The sequence below is a fragment of the Anolis carolinensis genome, chromosome 1 (genome assembly GCF_035594765.1).
Source record: "Anolis carolinensis isolate JA03-04 chromosome 1, rAnoCar3.1.pri, whole genome shotgun sequence".
Taxonomy (NCBI): Eukaryota; Metazoa; Chordata; class Lepidosauria; order Squamata; family Dactyloidae; genus Anolis; species Anolis carolinensis.
The window spans coordinates 344155964-344171613 of record NC_085841.1 but is presented as its reverse complement, the minus strand read 5'-3'; the positions used below and the strand labels follow the sequence as shown (position 1 = coordinate 344171613).

General features: G+C 40.3%; 2 protein-coding genes and 1 long non-coding RNA gene across 5 annotated transcripts in view; 1 reads left to right on the top strand and 2 right to left on the bottom strand.

Annotated features, from left to right (window-relative positions):
* Nucleotides 1-11323, bottom strand: part of papola (poly(A) polymerase alpha) — a 56395-nt gene extending 45072 nt beyond the window's left edge. Inside the window, exon 1 of one of the 2 annotated variants that reach the window (XM_062968448.1) lies at nucleotides 11077-11323. In XM_062968448.1, the coding sequence (XP_062824518.1) occupies nucleotides 11077-11084 (8 nt within the window). In that variant the 5' untranslated portion in view covers nucleotides 11085-11323. The remainder of the gene's footprint in view (nucleotides 1-11076) is intronic. The other variant, XM_008109012.3, reaches the window with a different exon arrangement.
* A 91-nt stretch (nucleotides 11324-11414) lies between these two features.
* On the top strand, nucleotides 11415-13910 carry LOC134295554 (uncharacterized). The gene is made up of 2 exons (XR_010002178.1): nucleotides 11415-11509; nucleotides 13045-13910. It is a non-coding gene; the product is annotated as an uncharacterized LOC134295554 (long non-coding RNA).
* ak7 (adenylate kinase 7) overlaps nucleotides 13906-15650 on the bottom strand; it is a 36546-nt gene continuing 34801 nt past the window's right edge. For both annotated transcript variants that reach the window (XM_008108929.3, XM_003214323.4), the window contains one exon: nucleotides 13906-14064. In XM_008108929.3, coding sequence (XP_008107136.1) covers nucleotides 14026-14064 — 39 coding nt within the window. In that variant the 3' untranslated portion in view covers nucleotides 13906-14025. The remainder of the gene's footprint in view (nucleotides 14065-15650) is intronic.

The window sequence follows — 15650 nt, the reverse complement described above, 5'->3', positions numbered from 1 at the left end:
GCTAAGCTTCGCCCACTTGCTCTCCTAGCAACCCACTCAGCCCAGGGGACAGGCAGAGTTAGACCTCACTTAGGCCTCTTCCACACTGCCTATAAAATACAGATTATCAGGTTTTAACTGGATTATATGGCAATGTAGACCAGGGGTCCCCAAACTAAGGCCGGGGGCCGGATGCGGCCCTCCAAGGTCATTTATCTGGCCCCCGCCCTCAGTTTTATAATATAATATTTTATATCATTTTAATAATATAATATATTGTATATACATATAATATTGATAACAATACCATATAATAATATTAATTATATGTTATATATTACATATAATATTACAGTATAGTGGTATAGTTCAATATAGTAATATATAATGCTAATATTGTGCTATGCTAATAATATAATACATTGTATGTACATACAGCTGCTCTGAGTCCCCTTCAGGGTGAGAAGGGCAGGATATAAATGTAATAAATAAATGTAGTAAATGAATAAATAAATAATTTTAGACTTAGGCTTGCTCAAAGTCTGAAATGACTTGAAGGCACACAACAACAACAATCCTAATTCACTTGACTATCTCATTGGCCAGAAGCAGGCCCACACTTCCCATTGAAATCCTGATAGGTTTATGCTGGTTACAATTGTTTTCATTTTTAAATATTGTATTGTTCTTTCATTGTTGTTGTTGTTTAGCACTACAAATAAGACATGTGCAGTGTGCATAAGGAATTGGGGTTTTTTTTGTTTTTTTCCAAATGATAATTCGGCCCCTCCACAGTCTGAAGGATTGTGGACCGGCCCTCTGGTTTAAAAGTTTGAGGACCCCTGGTGTAGACTCACGGCCCTTCCACACAGCTATATAACCCATTTATAATCTTATATTATCTGCTTTGAACTGGATTATCTTGACTCCACATTGCCATATAATCTACTTCAGTGTGCATTTTATCCAGCTGTGTAGAAGGGGCTTCATATAATCCAGTTCTAAGCAGATAATATAAGATTATAAATATACAGTACAGTCTCACTTATCCAACATAAACAGGCAGGCATAACGTTGAATAAGTGAATATGTTGGACAATACGAAGGGATTCAGGAAAAGCCGATTAAACTACAAATTAGGTAATCATTATACAAATTAAGCACCAAAACATCATATTATACAACAAATTTGACAGAAAAAATGGTTCCATGCGCAGTAATGCTATGTAGTAATTGCTGTATTTACAAATTTACCACCAAAATATCACAATGAATTTAAAACACTGACTACAAAAACACTGACTACTAAAAGGCAGACTGTGTTGGATAATCCAGAACATTGGATAAGCAAATGTTAGATAAGTGAGATTCTACTGTAATATGAAATAATTACTGTGGTAGAATAATACAGAACAATATAATCTCTAAAACCAGGACAGAAAATAAAGAGCAACACTCTGAAAGCAGGAAAATTGGGAATTCCACAAAGGAAACAATCAGGGCCAGCTAACACCTCCCAAGAAAGGATTCTTCCACAAAGGAAGCTGTGAAGGGAGTATTACCAAAGTCATTATTATTACTATCATTACTATTATTGTTGTTGTTGTGTTGCTGTGAACCGTGAAAATGAATACAATCTGGCTACAAGTATTCAAAAACACTAAAATCACAATACAGTAGAGTCTCACTTATCCAAAATTCACTTATCCAACGTTCTGGATTATCCAACGCAGTCAGCCTTTAGTAGTCAATGCTTCTGTAGTCAATGTTTTCAATACATTGTGCTAAATTTGTAAATACAGTAATTACTAGGTAGTATTAGTGTAGTGTACGTATGTCCGAAGGCCTTTCTGCTCCAGGATCACAGCCTTACAGAACAACCTTAAGCAGGTTTATCCTGTTAAGCTTCCTTACACACCAATAATTGCAAGGATATGCAGAAATGAGTGAAAGCTTTGAGAAAAACCAGAAGCTAGTGGCTATTGAGTGCCATATAAGTAATAATTTTGTAATTGTGCTGTGCCCAAATACTATCAGAGGTACCCAACTTTAGATTCGTCTTCATTTCTACAAGTTTTAGCAATTATTCACGAGACCAATATGGTTCCAAGTGTACAAAATTATGCCCAAAGGTACAATAGAAAGTATCTATGGTCGTTGTCAAATGCATCCAAGATCACTGTGCAGAAACAATGGTCTTGATAAGAGAATTATTATGGTTCTTAAAAGTATTAGTCCCGAATTACTGAGATGTATGAAAGGACATAGCATAAAGTTTGTCCTGATGTCCAGTATCACATAAGCTTCAGTTTCGCAATGACACTGCTGATGCAACATTTGTGAAAACTAGGAACAAAGAACTCTAAACTAGTAACTAGGTTTAGCCATATATGTCTAGGTAGTAGAAAGACTAATAGCCCTTTAAGGGTAATTAAAATGCTGCAGGACAGTATGTGTGCTCATGATTTTTTGAAATATGAAGTATTTTGTCATGCATACAACTCGCCCATTGCGCCAGCTCTACTGGCTGCCAGTCTGCTATGGAGCGCAATTCAAAATGCTGGCTTTAGCCTATAAAGCCCCAAACGGTTCCGGCCCAGCTTACCTGTTCAAACGTATCTCTCCCTATGAACCATCTCGGAGATTAAGATAGTCCAGGGAGGCCCTGCTCTCGGTCTCGCCTCCTTCACAGGCATGACTGGTGGGAATGAGAGACAGGGCCTTCTCAGTGGTGGCCCTTCGGCTATGAAACCTCCCCCCCCCCCCCCAGCAACATTAGATCAGCCCACTCCCTTTTAGAAGAAAGGTAAAAACTTGGCTGTGGGATCAGGCTTTTAGTGAATAGAGCAGTGTAATGACAGATCTGGAAAATATGGAATGACTATGGAAAGGCCTGGACTATGACTATGGGCGGTGTGATTCCTCATATAATGTAATGTTTTAAATGTTTAATATGTCTGGTTTTAATCTAATTTAATTTAAATTCCTGTACTGTATATGTTTTAAGGCATTGAATAATTGCCTCTATGTAAGCCACCTTGAGTCCCCTTTGGGGTAGAGAAAGGCGGGATATAAATAGAGCAAATAAATAAATAAAAATGTATGTATGTGCATGTGTGTGTATGTATGTGTATATGTGTGTCTGTGTGTATGCTTTGGATAGCATAGGAAAGGGTTAACACCTCTGTGGTGTTTGTTTTGCTGTCTATGCCCCTGTTCAGAAAATTTCACCTCACTTTCATCTCTGATAATTGGATTTTGAATATTTTGGCTTGTTGTGGAAACAAGAATTGGTGATGAAACAAGAATTTAGTGAAGACACTTTTTCCCAAAATAACTTTTACAGGAGTGAATTTCTCTCATTTCCAGTTGTCTCACCCCCATTCTCAATTATGAGTCATTTGTAATTCAGATGCTTGTAACTTGGAGACTACCTGTAAATGAATTAAAAGTAATTCGCTATGTTTGTCAGTAGTTGTCCAAAAAGCAAACCAAAAACAGTTATACCTATCCTTGTGGTATAACTTCAAAATGGAATGGATTTGGGTGGATGTGTGCTGTGCAAGTCTTGGAATAAATCCCCTTATCTTTTCCAAGGCTAAGTACAATAAGAGTGGGGTGGTTTCTGCGTGTTGTGACACACCTGAAGAACTTCAGAAGTATAGCACGACTGCTGACAGATACTCCAACACATCTCCTAATCCAAAGTCTGAAGACTATCATGATCACTGAATCATGATAGTCTTCATGATAGACTACAGACTATCATGATCACTGAAAGAGGCCCAAATACAGGGAGCCCCCAAGTTACAAACAAGATAGGTTCTGTAGGTTTGTTCTTAAGTTGAATTTATATGAAAGTCAGAACAGGTACATTTTTAAGTGTAACTCAAGTTCAAAATTACTATTTTAGAAAGGTTTTGGTAGCATACGGAAAGGTTAACACCACAGTAATATATGTTTTGCTGTCTGTGCCCTGTTCAGAAGATTTCACCTTACTTTCTGTAACTGTGACAATTGGATTTTGAAATTGTTGTGGAAACAAGGATTGGCGAGAAACTTCAGTGGAGGCATCTTTTCCCCATGAGAACTATTACAGGAGTGATTTTTCCCTTCCTAGGGGCAGATTTCCTTTAACTTCCTTCTGTCTCCATCCCGTTTGTAACGAAGGGTTGCATGTAAACTGAATGTTTGTAACTCGGAGACTGCCTGTACTTGCTATAAGGTGAGCATAATAGTTAATCCTAATTATTGTAAAAAAAAAGAAGTCAAATTACATTTTGAAGCTTGTGAAAACCTTACTGTATTTTTTTAAATATAAGATTGCAAATGTGGGGTCTCTTCCAACTCTACTATTCTATGATTCAACGAAAATGTCCTCTTGATGATGGATGCCAGTTGGGTTCTTTCTGGCTGGCCGGAGTAGCCGCCCCCCAGAGGACCTATGTGTGCAGGGCGGATTGTACAGGAGAAGACAAACTTGTAAGTAACCTGGACCCAAATGATACAGGTCTTTAAAGATTAAAACCAAACTTTTGAACTTTTCCTGAAAACTAACTGAGTAGTGGAGTGACTGTATTATAGGTGTAATATGTTCACTCCTCCATGTTTCTGTGACTAGTGTGGCTGCTGTGTTGTGAACTAATTGAAGTTTATGAACTTGGTACAGAGGTAGCCCAGTATAGGGTGCATTGCAGAAGTCCAACGTTTAGGTTACCAGCTTGTACACTACCATCATTAGGTCCTCTGATTCTAGGAAGGGACACAGCTGCCCTATCAGCTGAAGCTGGTAGTAATCACTCCTGACGGTCGCATCTACCTGGACTGAGATTTGGAGACGGGTCCAGGAGCACTCCCAAGCTTTGAACAGTTTTTCAGGGTGAGTGTAACCCCATACTGAACTGGTCGACAGGCCTCCATCCCTAGGTTAGGACCTTTAATGGCAAGTACCTCTGTCTTATCTGGATAGCTTCATTTTGTTTTTCCTCATCTTCCCATTACCTCCTCCAGGTATCCATTCAGAAGAGATATGTCATCCTTAACTAAAGATGTTTTTCTAATTCTCTTTCTTTCTTTCGAGGTGGTAAATCTATTTCTTTTCATTTTAACTATGTGAACTCACGCTGAAGGATATGGATGATTGTATGGAAAACTGAGCCCCATGTAATGATGGGGCTGGCAGAGAGCAAGAACACAGTACCCTCTGAATAACACTTCTAAACTTCTATTTATCATTTAAATAGAGGTAGAAAACTAATGGAATACATTCCCAAGTTAAGCAACTGGCTATAAAAGCTTATTTGGTTCAGTGTAACAAGTTAAGGATAGCAACATCTGCACAGCTAGGAGCTTGCATGATAATGAGTGGCCATGGCTGAGGATTCTCTCTGTTTCAGCAGCAAGTTCTTTCTTAGAAGTTCTAATGTTTTTGATCATCTTCATTACCAAGCCTGGTGATACTTTTAAACTGGCCTTGGTACCCAAAAATGTTTCTATATCACCTCGCTGCCTCCTCACATCCCTTAGGGCAGGACTTCTTAAACGTTTCCCATGCACAACTTCTTTCTGCCTTAGAAATTTTTCCATAATCCCAGGTATATAAAAATAGGTATGAAAATTAAACATTTACTGATAATAAATCAGTATTTGCAAGGCTTGCTAAACAGGATATTTCCCTTTTTGTGGAATACAGCCCAAGCATTTTCTGCAGAATCTACTAGAAAAAATGTATGTTTTTGCTAATAGATCCGTGTAAATGTTCAGTAATCTATTATTGCTAAATTTTTCATGACCCCAACATTGAACTAATGTTTAACATTGAACTGCATTCTACAACGCCGATACACCTAAGAGAGCATCTGCATTGTAGAATGAATACAGATCGACACCCTTTCAACTACTATGGGATTTTCCCGCTCAAAGATTGTTGATGCCAAGATGCAATAGCACTGAGCCATGGCAGTTCAAGTGGTGCCAAACTGCATTCATTCATACAGTGTTGAGCCACCCCTGGCCTCCACAGGTCAAGGTAAGCTGGCCAGAGACCAAAGGGGAGCTTCCCGATCCTGGCCTGTGGCTTATCTCCGCTTTGCCTTAAGGGGTGGCTATCTCCTTCAATAAAAGAACGTAGTTTTCTTTGATACAGATTTAAAATTTGCACCGTACTTGCTTCATACAAATGCAGTTGCCAAAAAGAGACTCCCACTTGTTAATAGCAATCACATTTGCGGACCTGTTTTCATCTGGATCAGATGATGGTTTTGGTCACCATCCTTTTTCGTATGGTCATAACTAAAAGAAAAATTCAGAGGCTAAATGTGGTAACAGCAGCACTCTCACACTGCTGCTCAGCTAACTGGTATCCCAAGGCATGCTGCCTCTAATCCTCAATTATACAGCCATAAGAACCAAAGTCTTGCCCTTCACAAATGCCCATCACCTCCTTTCAAAGTTAATGGCCATCAACATATATATGAACTACTGAATGACAAAGAGCCTGTCTTTCCTAACTTAAGAAAAAGACCTACTACAGTACACAGGAAGCAAAATGCTCCTGAATTTACGCTGACCTCTGTCCAAGGCAACAAATGATTTGAGATTAATTTCACAAAAACAGCAGAAATACACCGAAGCTTCTCATTCAAGCACCATGTGGAAAATTAAATGGCTAGTAGGATTTCACTGAAAAGAAACTTACAGTAGAGTCTCACTTATCCAACATAAACGGGCCAGCAGAACCTTGCATAAGCGAATATGTTGGATAATAAGGAGAGATTAAGGAAAAGCCTATTAAACATCAAATTAGGTTATGATTTTACAAATTAAGCACCAAAATATCATGTTATACAACAAATTTTACAGCAAATGTAGTTCAATATGCAGTAATGCTATGTAGTAATTACTGTATTTACGAATTTAGCACCAAAATATCACGATATATTGAAAACATTGACTACAAAAATGTGTTGGATAATCCAGAACGTTGGATAAGTGAGACTCCACTGTATTTACTATCCCACTTTATCAGCTGCAAATAGTTATAACAATTCAAAATAATAAACAGCAATATTTTGAAGCACTTTTTTTTAATCATCCAAGTTATTATCAGTCATGTTTCAGACTGCGTTCCTTTACAAATTAGTCATTTTTCATTTTCTTAATACGTATCAACCACAAAGCAAGGACAGCCTTATTTAATTCCACTAAACTCCTGAAAATTTCAAATGTAGTGTCATATCAAGATAGCACATGGCACAAACAAAGTCAAGAATTACATTTAGCACATAGAATTAGTACATAACGAGAAGATATCATTTGGAAATGGTTATCATGTGAGTTCCATAATACTATGAAAAATCAAATTTAAAAACAGAGACCATGGGCAATTTAAAAATCCTTTGCCCAGCTAAACAAAGTTGCTTGCAACACATTCCACACACCGCCTAATTTAGCTTGTTCCAATAGTCACTATCTGACTGTGTCTACAAGTCATGAAACAAATTTTCTTCCCACATATGCAGTGATTTTATAAGAGCCAGTAAATAAACCAAGATTTTTTAAACAAACCAAGATATCAGATCACTGATTGGTTTAGCTTGTGCTGAAGTTGTTGACTACACTTTCCTGCTTATTAACACAAGCTATGACTGTATGAACTTTCCAACTTCATTTCAGAAATTCAATAAAGTGATGCTTACATTTAGACATACCTATAGGTGATTTACACTCTGAATCACTTTCAAGTATTTATCCATACCTAGCTGTTTGTTAAGCACAGCATTTCTAGTCAACAATGTATTTGATTTGTAGATACAATGTATGATTTGATACTTTTTTATTTATATTTGCTGCAAGTAGAACATTAAGGAATATTTCCTGGAGGGAAAAATGGACTGAACCAATACAATTCTAGTCTAGAATACAAAAATGTTAACTGTCTCTAAGGTAACTCTAAATACACTTTGAGATTCTTCAAGTTACTTAATTTATTTTTTTACAGTAGAGTCTCACTCATCCAAGCTAAACGGGCCAGCAGAATGTTGGATAAGCGAATATCTTGGATAATGAGGGATTAAGGAAAAGCCTATTAAATATCAAATTAAGTTATGATTTTACAAATTAAGCACCAAAACATTATGTTTTACAACAAATTTGACAGAAAAAGCAGTTCAATATGGAGTAATGTAATGTTGTAATTACTGTATTTACGAATTTAGCACAAAAATATCACGATGTATTGAAAACATTGACTACAAAAATGTGTTGGATAATCCAGAACATTGGATAAGCGAGTGTTGGATAAATGAGACTCTACTGTATTACATATTCATGATGTGAAGACCTTGCAAACAATACTAAGAACAAAACAATAAGAGGTACTTTTAGGAATTAACAAAAAGCTAGAAACATAAGGCTTGAAAAAGAGAACAAAGGAATAGGCAAAGGGTAAACTACAAACAAGGCCACTCATAGTGACAATGACAGAAATACACTTAAGAATACTTCAAACTGTTACATGTGTTTACGTTGTGAGGTGAAGGTTCTCCTGTGGGGCAGAAAACATTACTTTTGCTTTACATGTCTTAGGAGGGCTGATGGGTATTAATGCTGTCTATAAATGGTGTGCAACTTCTTTCAACAGAAAGAAAATGAGTATGCAAAGAGAAAGAAGTTGGTAGCATAAGCTATGGTAAATGGAGGGTGCATCTAGAATTAATGCAGTTTGACACCATTTTCTGCCTCATCACACTAGAGCAAGAATCCAATTAAAATCTGGTTTCTGCCTCCTGCAGAATTCTGGGGTTTGTAATTTGGTGAGGCCCAGGACCTATCTGGTTGAGCTATTAAAGGGCTCCAAGCTCTAGTGTGATGAGATCCTTTGACTGCCATGGCTCAATGCTATGGAATCCTGTGAGGAGTTGTCTGACAACTAGTGTATATGCGCCCTGCTTCTTTCGATGCATGGAGCATAACACCTAGGCATCAATGGAGGTAGACACGTATATGAAAGCTTATGCTACCATCTTCTTTATCAAAGGTGCCTCAAGAACCCTTTGTAGAAGGAAAATTGATGTCGAGTCTCTAAGGGTTAGACAGAGATGCTTCCAGCAAAACGTGGAGAAGTGGCCTTGGCTGCATCTCACTACCCCATTTAACTGCCATGGCTCAATGCTATGGGGTGATGGGAATTGTAGTTTTACAAGGTCTTTTGCCTTCTCTTCTCAAGAGTGCCGGTGCCTCACTAAATCACAACTCCCAGGATTCCGTAGCATTGAGATCATAGAAAAAGTGGGGCCAAACTGCATTACCACAGCTATTTAATTACTTACTGTTTTGGCTAGTTATTATAAGTTTGCATTAATGCATTTGTTTATGATTTTGATTTGATTTGTTTTGTTTCTATTGTTTATTATGGCATTGAATTTTTGTCATCTTTTATTGGAAACCGCCTTGAGTCCCCAGGGAGATAGGGCGGGTTATAAATAAAGGTTTTTTTAATCTCCCAACCTCTGAGGATGCCTGCCATAGATGTGGGTGAAACGTCAGGAGAGAATAGTTCTGGAACATGGCCAAACAGCCCGGAAAACATACAACAACCCTGTGATCCTGGCTATGAAAGCCTTCGACAACACAAAGTTTATTATTATTATTATCAATAGGGGTATAGCGTCTAGATCCAGGGAAGTCATGCTACCCCTCTATTCTGCCTTGGTCAGACCACACCTGGAATACTGTGTCCAATTCTGGGCACCACAGTTGAAGGGAGATGTTGACAAGCTGGAATGTGTCCAGAGAAGGGCAACTAAAATGATCAAAGGTCTGGAGAACAAGCTCTATGAGGAGCGGCTTAAAGAACTGGGCATGTTTAGCCTGCAGAAGTGAAGGCTGAGAGGAGACATGATAGCCATGTACAAATATATGAGGGGAAGTCATAGGGAGGAGGGAGCAAGCTTGTTTTCTGCTGCCCTGCAGACTAGGACGTGGAACAATGGCTTCAAACTACAGGAAAGGAGATTCCACCTGAACATCAGGAAGAACTTCCTCATTGTGAGAGCTGTTTGGCAGTGGAACTCTCTCCTCCGGAATGTGGTGGAGGCTCCTTCTTTGGAGGCTTTTAAACAGAGGCTGCATGGCCATCTGTCGGGGGTGCTTTGAATGCGATTTCCTGTTTCTTGGCAGGGGGTTGGACTGGATGGCCCATGAGGTCTCTTCCAACTCTACTATTCTATGATTCTATTATTCCTCTAAAATGCACTTTGTGAAATGGTCACCAAAGCCAACAATCATGGTCAGTTCTTTGTTTGGTTTTGTTTTGGGTTTTTTTTTTTAAACAACTTTGTGTTTTCACGTACATTTCAACTTGTACCCTCGGTTTGCTTCTGACACGACAAATAAAGGGTGCACCTGCGTTGTAGAATGAATGCAGCAGATAACGACACCCTAGCCCAGGCATGGGCAAACTTGGGCCCTCTAGGCGTTTTTGAACTCCCACAATTCCTAACAGCGGCAGTTAAGAATTGTGGGAGTTGAAGTCCGAAACATAGAGGGCCCAAGTTTGCCCATGCCTGTGCTTTTAGATCTTCTCTGTCCAAAAGTGCCAGTGCCTCATCAAACTACACCTCGCAGCACTCCATAGCACTGAGCCATGGTGGCGCCGGACCGCATTCAGTCTACAGCGGAGATGCAGGCCTGTGGAGGGCGAGGAAAGCCGGCCGGCGACGAAGGGAATCGTCCCCATCCGAGCCTGATCCCCGCTTCCCCGAAGGAGGCCGCGATCAAGAGTCACGTGAGCAGACTACAGGGACCCGACAGTGAGGCGCGGGAGGTGGGTTTCTGCAGACTGACTGCCATTAATGGCTTCCAGTAAATGCTAACCCTGAGGTCAGGCAAAGGAGGGCGCGGATTGGCTTCCAAAGTTGGGGGCCCAAGACGGGAAAAGAGGCCGCCGCGTGAAACCGAAAGGCCTGGGCTGAGAGAACAAAGGGGGCTGCGAAGGCCGCACCGCGCGGGGAAGGTGGTCGGGAGGCCGCTAAGGGCCCCGGAAAGCCTCCCGCGAGGCCTATTCTATCTCCCACCCTCCCGCTAGGCCTCACTTACAACGGCATCGTCTTTCCGGCTGTGGGTGAAAGGCCGCCACCTCTTCCCGGGACAGTCACTTTTCCCGCCTCTGGAAAGCGGGCGTCGTGAACATGATACGGGCCTGGTCCAAGCGGGAATATAGAGAGGCTGCTTAGGCCTGGAGAAGAGGCCGGCCGCCGCCGCTGCTCCCGTTGTTGTTGTTCTCGCCGCCGCTTCTAATTCTTCCTCTTCCCCTCCGGCCTCCTAACATGGCGCCCAGGCGCTACCACAGCAACGTTCTGGAGCGGAGGGAGGGAGGGGGCAAGTGGGCGTCATGACGTCATGACGTCGCCCACCCTTTGCGTCGCCTGACGCAAGGGAAGGCTGGAGTTCGCGCGTCAGGCTAGATCTAGGCTAGGCCTTCGCTGGCCTCGCGGGAAGTGTAATCGGGTCGGGAGCTGAGTGTGGACTGGTAACGGTCATTGGATTGACTGCGCTTGCGCTTGGGGCCAATGGCGAGAGGAGGATTTCAAATCGGCCGCGCATGCGCGGGGGGTGCGATGATGGAAGGCGCTTAAATTTATATATTGGGTTGCTGTGAATCGTCCCGGGCTGTATGTCCATGTTCCAGAAGCATTCTCTCCTAACGTTTCACCTACATCTGTGGCAGGCATCCTCAGAGGTTGTGAGGTTTGTAGGAAACTAGGCAAGTGGGATTCTCAAAAACGGAGGAATTCCAGACAAGAAACAATCAGGGCCAGCTAATCACCTCCCAACAAAGGATTCCCCCAGGCAGGAAGCAGATAAGCTTTGAAGCTGCAAGGGTATCCCTCCCTAGTGACATCCAGCAGGCTCCATCCCTTTTGAGTTTTAGAAAGAAAATGAAGACCTGGCTATGAGAGCAAGCATTCAAAGAATAAGTTTAGTTGGCTTCGACTCAGTCTGGACTATGTACAATGTTTTGTGGATGAATAGCTCAAGTATTTTGTATTATTTTAAATCTGTATTTAATTGCTTATGTTTTATTCTTTTGTATTGTTGTGTATTGGCATTGAATTCTGCCAGTTTTGTAAGCCGCCTTGAGTGGGATAGAAGAGCGGGATAGAAATAATGAAATAAATAAATAATGAAATAATAATCAAGGTGGCCAATTGAAACATTCACACTTGCCTCAAACAGACAATAGTTCTTTCTCCCACCCCGGACATTATTCCCCAGATATATAAACTCCACTTGCCTAGTTTCCAACAGACCTCACAACCTCTGAGGATGCCTGCCATAGATGCAGGTGAAACGTCAGGGGAGAATGCTTCTAAAAACATGGCCATACAGCCCAGAAAACTCACAGCAATCCAGTGATTCTGCCCATGAAAGACTTTGACAACACAATTTATGTATTATTATTGATTTCATCCTGCTTTTTGCTCTTAAAGGAGACTCAGTGTAGCCAACAAGGTTAAAAAAATACAGTGTGTAATTTATAGATATTAAAATAGAATTATAAACATAGTATTAAAATAAATCGTCAAAACACTAATTAAAAATTGTTAAAATAAAAACACCCCAATTCTATTAAAATACCCCCCAAATCTGTTAAAACACAATCAGCACCCTGTCTTTAAAAAAAATTCCGGATTAATTTACCGTTGCAGAAAACTCAGCTGATTTTTTTAAATTAAAATTTGTTTTATGAAGTACAACATAAACAGAATCAAAGGGAAAATAGCAAAACTAGCATGAAATTTGTATGCTTCTGTGTGCATTTTTTTCTACATTATATATTGTTCCTGCAACATGCGTGAAAAAACAAAGTAAAACGACACAGCACTGCAAAAGGTTTTACTGCAAATCTGTTGTCACTCCTTAATGCACCCAAACCAGTGATGTTTGTAGAGCAAAGCTTTCCAAATATTTCATGTGGTGTTGCACAACTTTTATCTAGCATTTCAAATGAGTTGATTTTCTTCCTATCATCGTTTGCCTTTCCGCTTTCCCAACCAAACACAGAAAAGCAGAGGACTGCACTGACTACAGATGTCACATTCAATTCCTGGAACAATTCTATTAGCATTGCCTCCGAAAAATCCTGCAAATCTCTTGGGATGACAGGTGGACAAATGTCAGCATTCTGGAAGAAGCGAAGACCACCAGCATTGGAGTGATGCTCCTACTCCATCAACTCCGTTGGACTGGCTATGTTGTCCGAATGCCCAATCACCGTCTCCCAAAGCAGCTAATATACTCCCAACTCAAGAATGGAAAATGGAATATTGGTGAACAGGAAAAGAGATTTAAAGATGGGCTTAAAGCTAACCTTAAAAACTATGGCATAGACACCGAGACTGGGAAGCCTTGGCCATTGAGCGCCCTAACTGGAGATCAACTATGACCAGCAGTGCTGCAGAACTCGAAGAAGCACGAATGGAGGGCGAAAAGGAGAAATGTGCCAGGAAGAAGGCATGTCAAACCAACCCTGACCAGGACCACCTTCCACCTGGAAGAACGTGGGATCAGGAATAGGGCTCCACAGTCACCTATGGACCCACCACAAAGACCCTATGCTTGGAAGGCCATCATAGTCAGACAACAAAGGATTGCCTAAGAAGACAGTAAAAAGACTTCTTGACATGGCCTAGCATTATTTAACCTCTATATAATTACACATTGTAACCCAACACATTGAAGCACATCTTTATTGTTATTTTGTTAGATTTATATCTTAAAAAGCAATGTGGAAGGGTATTTTAAACCCTTTCCTACATGCTGCATGTATTCTAAATCTTAAATTACAACTGTTACTATTGGGTATCAAAACACTTTTTAAGGGTGAATGCATGTATCTGTAATAAACCACAAACTACACGTATCTTAAATAATAATAACATTTTATTTTACCATGAATACACTATTTTAAAATCATTTAAAAAGTAATGTGACAGAACTATGATTAGGAGCTATGATTGAAAACTTAACAGCGTTTTACACTTCTTAGTCAAATTCAGGATTATTTTTGAAGAGATACTCTGCCTGTTGGTGAAATGATACAAAGAAACACAGTTACAAATTCTGCATGCTGCATGCTATGCATCAATCAATGTTAATCTTTTCTTAGATTAATGAAAATGCATTCAAACTCTCCCATGATTCAGGCATAGCTGTAGTAACAGACAATAACTTTGACATCCTCGCTGCCTAGTGCCACAGCTATGCCCGATTCATTGGACATTTTTGCACATCTGTCTACTACTGAGTCCATTTCATGTAATCCCATTGTACAAAATAGTCAACATGAGAAGAATTTGGCTCATTAGGGATGCATCTACACTGTAAAATGAATGCAGTTTAATTCCACTTTCATTGCCATGGCTCAATGATATGGAATTGTTGTAGGGTTTGTAGTTTGGTGAGGCAATAGCACTATTTGACAGAGAAAGCCGAATAATGTGTAAAATTACAACTCTGAGGATTCCATAGCATTGAGCCATCACAGTTATTGGAGTCAAACTGCTTTAATTCTTCTGTTAGTGCTATAGTCCTCAAATGTTCTAAGCTGAGGGCCGGTTCACAGTATCTCGGACTGTTTTTTTTTTTTTTCGTGTCAGGAGCAACCGGAGTTGCTTCTGGAGTGAGAGAATTGGCCGTCTGCAAGGACGTTGCCTAGGGGACGCCCGGATGTTTTGATGTTTTATCATCCTTGTGGGAGGCTTCTCTCATGTCCCCGCATGGAGCTGGAGCTGATAGAGGGAGCTCATCCGCACTCTCTCCGGGTGGGATTCGAACCTGGCAGCTTTCAGGTCAGCAACCCAACCTTCAAGTTACGAGGCTTTTATCCCCTTGGCCACCGGGGGCTCCTATCTCAGACTGTTGGGAGGGTGAACTCTAGTTAGAAAAAAGCATGTATGAATCCCTATGCACACTGGACATATCTTAATTGTAGTGCAAAAAAATGAAAGAACAATACAATAGTTAAAATGAAAAACAATTTTAGCCAACATAAACCAACCAGTATTTCAGTGGGTTGTGTGGCCCTGCTTTTGGCAGATGAGATAGTCAAGTTAATTAGGATAGTTGTTGTGTACCTTCAAATCGTTTCAGACTCAGGGCAACTAAATTCAGGGCGGGTGTCAGTTAAATGACCTTGGAGAGCCGCATCTGGCTCGTGGGCCATAGTTTGGGGACCCCTGGTGTAGATGCATTCTAGATTGCAAAGCTACAAACAATTTTCTATAAATGGTAGTGGGACTATAGCTTTAGTGACCATTTTACCAAGTGACACAACATTTATGAAATTATGAAAACGGCAGATTGAATGTAACTCAGAATGATCCAGTGCTCAGACACATCTTGACACCTTTCACCTTAAACTGATCCGACATCAATGGAACATTATGCCATATTGTAGTCCTGTACACACTTGTCTATGAGTAAGGTCCACTGGATTATTTAAAATTCTAATTTTAAGTAAACATGCACAGGACTATACTGTTAATGTTTTTGATGCTAACATAGATACACAGCTAAAGACCCAGGGATCTGTTTATACCTGTTTGGACCATAACCATGAACAGTATAGTTCAGTGTTGCCATATTCCTCATATTATTTTCATTATGCA